Source organism: Dryobates pubescens, chromosome 4, assembly GCF_014839835.1.
Source record: "Dryobates pubescens isolate bDryPub1 chromosome 4, bDryPub1.pri, whole genome shotgun sequence".
Taxonomy (NCBI): domain Eukaryota; kingdom Metazoa; phylum Chordata; class Aves; order Piciformes; family Picidae; genus Dryobates; species Dryobates pubescens.
Genome location: NC_071615.1, coordinates 37,574,536 through 37,583,023, shown reverse-complemented (window position 1 = coordinate 37,583,023; position 8,488 = coordinate 37,574,536). Strand labels below are relative to the sequence as shown.

Here is an 8,488-nt window from a genome sequence, read left to right as displayed (position 1 = left end):
CATGATACAGCACCAGACTTGCCAGAGTTAGATAATCATAGAACCATTAAGCTTAGAAAAGACCATAAAGTCCAACCATCAACACAAAACTAGCCTGGGGAGCTTGTTTCAATGCTTGACCACCCTTTTTAATGGAGAAAAATTTCCTAATATCTAATCTAAACCTCCACTGACTCAACTGAAGACCATTTCCTCTTGTCCTGTCACTAGTTACTTGAGAGAGTTAAAGACCTTAAAGGTCTTCTCCAACAGAAATGATTCTATTATTCTAAAGAAGGGTGAAGTACCAGCTCTATCAGCCCTTTATGTTCGCAGACAGGTAGGATGGCTGCTCCCACATGAGAGCCACAGCATCACCCTGCCGTGAAGTCAGGCTGCCTACTTCCCTTCAGTTTCAAAACACAGGCAGGATTTTGTCCACAGAGCTCTGCAGCATTGTGCTGCTCTTAAAAATAATCACAGCCTGCAGAGCAGCAGGAGAGGGGCAGGCCTTCACATACTTATGTCAGTCAGGATTTAAAAACTCAATAATAAAATGCCTAAACAAACCAGAGATGATGCCCATTCACAGCTCCACACACATCCCTTCCAGCAGCAACAAGAGTTGTTTTGGCTCAGGGACACGAAGCTATCAGCTGTCAGAGCAGGGTTGTAAACTGTCACCCTCTCAAAAGATGAGTCACCCACCAGTGAAATGAAAACAGATCCAAAAAGCACTGATTCATGCCTAGATTTCTCTCTCAGATGAAGTTAGACAGCACTATAAGTACACATTTGTAGTCTTCATGTGTTGCAATCCACACAGCTGAACCAAGAGTGCACGTCAGGGCTGGTGCCCTGTATATCACATATGCAAGCTGTCCATGTTTTCCACACTCTGCCTTACTAAGTCCATCTCTGCAGCACCAATGCAGTATCTAAATCCTCCTCCTACGCCAAGAATGACGCTCACCTCTCAACACAAGTGTTGGCCAGACACTAATTAACACCTTGCTATTGATAGTAAACAATTGATCCAAGCTACAGATAACCCCCCTGAAGAAGGCAGAGCTGCCTTCACACAAGCCTGCTGGACTCCAAAAGGACTTGCCAGGCCCCACGGGACCAGCCTACTTGCAGCTCCTCACGTCCTCGGTAATCAACTCCTGCAGGACCAAAGTGCCCTTTAAGGTGGTACAGAAGCACCTCTGTAAGTCAGGCTGGGAACCTTGGCCTGGCTGTGGGTCCTGCTTTCCAAACATATGATCAATCAGATCTCAAAAAACCAGGGAAATTCAAAGCACAATTCTACCAACCACTTGGCTGAAACCCAAGATTTTTTCTTGTGTAAATGCACATTCAGTGCAATACAACTTCAAAGCAGTGTCAAGAACTAGCATGGTGAGACTCCTTCAGGTTCTTTCCTAGCTGAAAGGGTCAGAAGCTAATACACAGCCACACAGCTAGAAATCAGCCCAGATCCTGATGGCTGGTTAACCTTAAACGACCGCATGCACATGAACAGCTGAGGCAATGCCACACAGCTTTTGTAAGCTAAGACAACAGTGATAAGGTTACATTACCTTGTTGCTTGTTCGCTTTTAAAGGGTGCTGCACCGATTTCAACGTGATCCCACACCTCCTTAAAGCAATTTAAGCTATTCAAGTTACTTAGTGCCTTGAAACACCGTGTCATTTGTAGCCCATTCTAGCAAAAAGTATTTCAAAACTTGAGTTGTGTAACTCCAGCGTTGCAACAAAATTACACCTGCTTGTTCAGCTCTAAAGACCTTCTTACATATTTAGGCCAGAATTGTCAATTTATCATACTGGAAGAGTAATCCCAGGCTGACAGACTACGCAAGCAGAAAAGTCAGTTGGCTGAAATACCAAGTGCTCTACTGCAATCACCATGTAACACGAAACACAGTATCAGAGGTAGAGCTACATTTGTGTGTTTTACTCAGAATAGTTACCATGATATTCCAGCAAAACAGTTGCAGTACAGATAAAGGTATAACTCGAAAATGAAATTCATATCCTACTCAAAAGTTTTCTACTCCCAAGCCATTATTAAATGCCATATGATAACAACCAGGACATTTTATGAAACACTACTCATCATCTCTCACTTCTTCCTCCAGAGGTTAGAGTACAGAGCAGTCATGTCTTTGTACTTAGAGTCATTCGCTGAAGAGATAGATGTTTAAGAGCTTAGGGAGCTCTGTCACCACATAAGCACTAGCATGCTTAATACGCAGAACAAAATACAACTGACTTTTTCAAGCAGGATGCTTTTTCAACTATTCCCTATAGAAAGTCTAAATAATTGCTTTGAGTATTCCTATTTGGTATTGTTGTGCAGCATGTTTACTGGGCAGAAAGAGCCAGCCTGTCATCTCAGTCTAGCAGTACTATAAACCTGATAGGAAAATGTTAGCTATGCCACCCTGAATTCCAAGGGCTCAGCATCACTGATAGAACTCAAGACCACAAGACTGGCTGCTGGTGACATACATTTTGACATGCCACCAGTTACATAAACAGAAATGAAAATACCAAGTTTGTGAGAAACAGGTTTGGATATTCTTATTCAAGTTTAGCAGCTTTAGATTTGCAGACTAAATGAAGTTTGTCCTGTCTACATTCAGGTCCTGAAACTTATTAGAAGCTTCCATATCTCTTGCCACATTCTACTCAGTGACACAAAACCTGAGAAATTCACCCATGACTTAAGTACTCATGAATCCCTCGGCTTCAGATACTTGAGGCTGAAGATACAAAATCAAGTAACACCTCCAAGTACATTTGATAAAAGCCCAACATGACTCATTAAACATTGCATTATTAAACAAAGTAAGTTATCACAGTATCACAGTATAACCAAGGTTGGAAGAGACCCCAAGGATCATCAAGTCCAACCTGTCCCAACAGACCCCACAACTAGACCATGGCACCAAGTGCCACGTCCAATCTCCCCTTGAACACCTCCAGGGACGGCGACTCCTGTTCTGCTATGTAAAAGGGTTTTCAAATTATGGAAGATTCAACACTTCAGGGACAAGTCCCTGCAGTTAAAATTTCTTCCATGAATAGACAGAGATGCCATTGATTTGAAGTTTTGAACAAGATACCTGGAATTTATTACACAGACAACATTTATGAGCCTCACTATGTTGGGTCTCAACAGAAATCTCTCTGCTGTTATTAGAACTGATACATGCACAGGGGTTGATGAGACCATACCACTGCAGTACAAGTCAGACACCTTCTCTCTGCAGGCTTGTTTTGAATTGTTTATTGAGGTTTAAGAAGTCATCCACATTTCTATAAATATAGACATTACTTGAGTAAGTGACTTACAATGTCACCAGTGCAGGTACATAGATAACCAACATACAAAAGCTCCACTGGAAGCTACTTCAGTTTATTCAAAAAAGGACCAAGATGTCATTAAAAAAAAACAAAACAAACCCAAAAAAACCCCACACACAAAAAAAAAGAAACCAACCAGCTGTCACTTTCAGTTATTGAAGACACTAAAGTGCATTTTGGGTTACCTCCTGGACAAACAGCTGCTGATTAAAAAGCTTGATTTTTTGTTTTTAACGTATCTAAGTTACATTTATTGACATTCAGGTTTGTAGCTGTCATCCTCCTGATACATGGCAGCAGGTAAGAAAAATGTACTAATTTGCTGGTTGAGTAAGAGGAGGAAATAGATTATGCTCTCTTTTCTTTACTGCTTTGCTTTTTTTAGTTTGCTTTCCTTTGTTTAATCCAGTATTTCCAACAAAAGTTTGAAGAGAATCTAACATTCAGATGAATTTTTACAGCACCACTAAAGTTAGTCTTAAAAATCCAGGCTCTGGTTTAGCCCTTTCAAATGGCTAGCCAAGTATCTTAAAAGAGTCACTTGAAGCTCTGTACCAGTAAGAAAAACTACCCTCCCTTTTCCGTCAAGCACTATCCTGCCCAGCTAACACTGTTTGCACACTCTGTAAACAAGAACAGCTTAAAGCATAATTAAAGCAGAACACAGGCCCATCTTGAAAATCTTCCCCCACCCACCCCTGGTAGTGTCAAATGTTTGAGTGTATAAAGCATTATTACATTCCCTAACCACAAAATACTTCCAAGAATCAGAATTAAAAAAGGGAAAAAAAATGGAAAAGAAAATTTAAAAAGCATACATTGAAAGTGACATAGCAACACCACTTTAATAAAACGGGGTATTTTGGGCAGATACAAGATGTGCTCTGCTAATTTTAGCTTCCTCTTTACTTCATTGTAATTTTACTTTATTGCCAGAAAAGTCGTCAGTAGAGCAAAGGAGGCTGCACTGGTTAGAACCACAGCAGCCAGAGTGTGTTCTTTATTGCTCCTTCACTGCACTTACTTTTAACTTGCTAGCAGGAGGACACAATTCTCACTCAGAAATAAACTGCTAATTTTAATTTCGAGTAACAGTTTAAACCTGATTAGCACTGAATAATGATGAATGGCTACTTCTAAAACGTAAAAACCTTACATACCAAAAACATGCTATAGGTTGGGAAACCACTTTTTCATGCTCCAGCGTGTTGTTTACATTTTTTTTTTACTTGTCAAAAAGTCTCTCTTTTATCAGTTGAAGTATCCACAGCACTTAAATTTTTAGTATTTGAACTCAATGATTCAATTTCAAGAAATGCCAAATTAAAGAATACCACACATGTAGCCAAGCTTTCATAGAAATCCCCAAACAAGGTAAAAAACAGCCTCTCAAAATAATGGATTACTAGCTTCATACATGTTTTTAAAGCTGCATAATGTTCACCTAAAACACTCCACATACGAGCATTAGAAGTTTAAAAACACAGAACACCTTAATGCAAATTGCTTGCAGAGGGCACCCTCAAACATATGAATACAACACTAAGCAGAAAAACCCTCATTTTATTTGGCTATTTAGACATCCATGTCACATATACCCACCCATCCATTTCCTGATAGTATTACATCATCTATTAGGGCTTCTGAAATAATGCAGAGCCATAAAACTCATAAGAGACTAGTTAAAAAAAAATAATTAAAAAAAAAAAACAAACCATAGGTGCACAGCCTTCCACAGAGCAAGGTTGTGCAACTGATTGTTTAACAGAACTAAGCTTAACGGCATCCAAACAAGCAGGCCTGGGTTTGGAAGCTGTCTTATGTCAAATTTTGACCACGTAACTACTCTAAAATAGAAAGGTCAAAATAAAACTCATCTCTTCTTTTTCTGCTGCCTCAACATTTTTCTTCGCTTAATTATCATATCATGTAGCTTCTCCAGTCCCTCTTTGAGTCCATCTCCAATGATTGCACAGGTAGGCTGCAAATGCCAGGGAGTCGAAGAACTCAGCTCACTCATCGCTAACATCTTCTCAATTTCAGAAAGGGAGAGAGAGTTCCTCAAGTCCTGCTTGTTAGCAATGATAAGCACAGGCACTCCTTGATTTTCAGATATCCTAGTAATCTTATGAAGTTCTGTTTTGGCCTCCTCCATTCTCTCAACGTCGACTGAGTCCACCACAAACACAATGCCATCGGTGCACCTCGTGTACGACTTCCACAACGGCCTCAGTTTCTCCTGGCCGCCTACATCCCAGAAGTGGAAAGTGACCGTTTTCGAGTTGCCCAGCGTCACTTTGATTTTCTCCGTATTAAATCCTTTCGTGGGAACAGTGTTGACGAACTCATTGAACTGCAATCTGTACAGCACGGTCGTCTTTCCAGCAGAGTCCAGACCCAAGATGACAATGTGGAAACTCTGGAACGAAGGCAGGCTGGAGAGGATCGGCGTCTGGTCCGACAGTCCATTCCCCATTGCCAGAGGGGAAGGTGACAGCAGGCTGCCACACGCAGAGGCCGGCTCCCGCGGCTACGCTCGCCGCCGCGCTAGGCTCGGATCCTGCCAAGGACACAGCGCCATTAGCCCACCGCTCACCCCTCTCCGCCTCCGCCAGCCTCTCACGGGGGCCACAACGCACCGGCCAGCGCCGCCGCCCCAACTGCAGAGGCGGCCGCAAGCAGCGCGACGCGGAACGCCACACGTCCTCCGCCCGGCCCAGCAGGCTCTGCCGCCCCGCGACACGGCGGCGGCCGCTACCGCCACTGCAGCTCACCGGGCACCTGCACCCCTCACCACCACCACCGTACCTCGTCCACCGCTTGGCTCCTCCGCGGGCACGTCCCTCACCGCGGGGAAGCGAGAGCACCCCACATCCCCATGTCCGCACGTCGCCTCCACCGCACACGCCACCGCTGTTAATGCCAATGCCGCTGCTGCTACGACCACTTCTTCTGCCGCCGCGGCTCCACCGCATCTGGCGGCGTAGGCGCCTCCCAGCCCGCGCCTAGCCCCGCGCGCTCCGCCCCACACCCTTCATTGGCTCCGCCGTGCGGCGGGGGCGGGGAGGAGGGTTAACTACCCCTCGCCTATTGGCTGGCTGCAGCGGCCACTCATGGGAGAACCTGGGTTTTACCGTCCTCAGCCGAATGCTGAGGCCGGGAGGGGATCGCGGCCTCCGCAGTGGCGAGGGCGCGCTGTTCTCTACTCACGCCCTGCCTGTGCCACCCCACTCCACCCTCCGTGGGGCGGAGCCACTGCTTAACGCGGCCTCCTCGGGGAAAGCCGCCGCTGCCGCACCCTCCACCCACGGCCGCAGCGCCCCGCCGGCCTGAGCGGCACCGCCCCATCGCCAGAGGCGGGTGCGCTCATTGGATGTGGGCGCTGTCGTTTTATTCCCGGCCCCTAACCGGGGCCGAGGCCGCTCGGCGGCTCCTTGCAAAGCGCCTAGGCTGCTGCTGGGATTGCGCAGCCGGCGGCAGCGCGCCTTCCCGGTCGCCCTTTCCCGCTAAAAGCCTCCTGGTAAAGCAATCCCGGCGCGGGGAAGACGCCGCCCGCCTGGGGCGACAGTAAGGTTGCCGCTGAGGCTGCTCCGTTCGCGCGGCAGTCGCCTCACCCCACCCGGCGCTGACCGCTCCTGCAGGCCCCGCGCGCCCTCTCGTCGCCTAGCAACGGGATTCAAAGCGGCAGCTCGCGGGCCTGCCCACGTGACCCGTCGCGGCCTACCCTCCCGGAGCCCAAGCTGCGCCAGAGCAGGTTCAGGCTAGGCATTAGGAGCAAAAACATTACTGAAGGAGTAGTCAAGCATTGAAACAGGCTGCCCAGGGTGGTGGTTGTGTCACCATGCCTAGGTATGTTTAAAGGTGGTTTGGATGTGGCGCTTAATGATACGGTTTAGTAGTGAACTTGGTAGGATAGGGTTAATGGTTGGACCTGATGATCTCAAGAGTCTTTTCCAACTTGAATGATCTTGTGATTCTCAGTAAGACCTGGAGCACAGGACCTGGAGAACTGATCTCATGAGGAGCAGCCTAGGAACTGGGTCTGTGTAGTCTGAAAGAACGGAGACTGAGAGAAGACTCCCTTCTCTCTCTACAACTGCTTGAAAAAGTTGATGTGGTCCTGGGCAGCCTGACCTAGTTGGGAGCTGTCCCTGCTCACAGCAAGGAGGTTGGGTCAGGGTCCCTTCCAACCAAACGCAATCGGTGAAATCTGTGAATAGAGGTTGTAGTGAGGTGGGTGACAATCTCACTAGGGAAAACTTAGTAACAAGTGATAGGATAAGAGGAAATGGCCTCAAGTTGCACCAGGAGGTTTAGGTTGGATATCAGAAGAAATGTCTTCACTGAAAGGGTTCTTAATCACTGGTATAGGCTCCCCAGGGAGGTGGTTAAATCCTCCCCTAGAGGGAGGTGTTTCAAAGAGGTATAGCTATGTTGCTGACAGACCAGGTTTAACACCAGACTTGGTAGAGTTAGATAATGGTTGGACTCTGATCTTAAAAGGTCTTTTCCAACCACAACAATTCTGTGATTCTAAATATCCCAGGCTCTAGGCTGCTATTGTATCTAAGTGGCTGTGGGAAAACCCTTGGCTGATTGGCTGCTGTGGGTAAAGTTAGCAAGGATGTTGGAAGATTGACTAAGATATGCTTCACCAGATGAAGCCTTAAGGGGGAATAATGGGACATTAAGCTTAAAAGGAGACAAAGTCTTGTAAAAGGAAGAAATAACACTTGGATTGCTAAAATGGTACCCTGTTCATTTGCTAATCACTTCATGAATACTCCACCCTTTGGACAGACCCAAGGTAGTGTCAAAAAGAAAAGGGTTAACAAAGGCTCCAGATTTCACAACTGGTGATGGGGAGTGGGAGGCAGTAACACACCTGGGTAATCACCTGGAAGTCCCAAAAGATAGCAGAGGCATCTAGATAAGGGATTGTTAAATTTCTACCTTCATATGTAAAGATGGGAGAGACCAAATGACTCCTTTGTTAGTTTGTAAGACCCAGTCTTAGAAGGTGTGATAGCTTCTTTACATCACCCTACTAGCACCTGATCCTGCGGAGGATTGTAATAAACTTGATATCGTGCCTCGCTGTGTGGATTGGACTTTGCACACTGGATGGAGAATG

General features: G+C 46.1%; 1 protein-coding gene across 1 annotated transcript; it reads right to left on the bottom strand.

Annotated features, from left to right (window-relative positions):
• Nucleotides 1-5,053: 5,053 nt before the first annotated feature.
• On the bottom strand, nt 5,054-6,297 carry ARL4A (ADP ribosylation factor like GTPase 4A). Its single transcript, XM_054161130.1, has 2 exons — nt 6,163-6,297; nt 5,054-5,914 (listed from the first exon to the last, which is right to left on the bottom strand). Exon 2 carries the CDS (start codon nt 5,828-5,830, stop codon nt 5,228-5,230), a length of 603 nt encoding a protein of 200 aa, XP_054017105.1. The 5' UTR covers nt 5,831-5,914; nt 6,163-6,297; the 3' UTR covers nt 5,054-5,227.
• Nucleotides 6,298-8,488: the final 2,191 nt, after the last annotated feature.

Coding starts and splice junctions, on each gene's coding strand:
- ARL4A (XM_054161130.1), bottom strand. CDS start 5,830: ATGGGGAATGGACTGTCGGACCAGACGCCGATCCTCTCCAGCCTGCCT.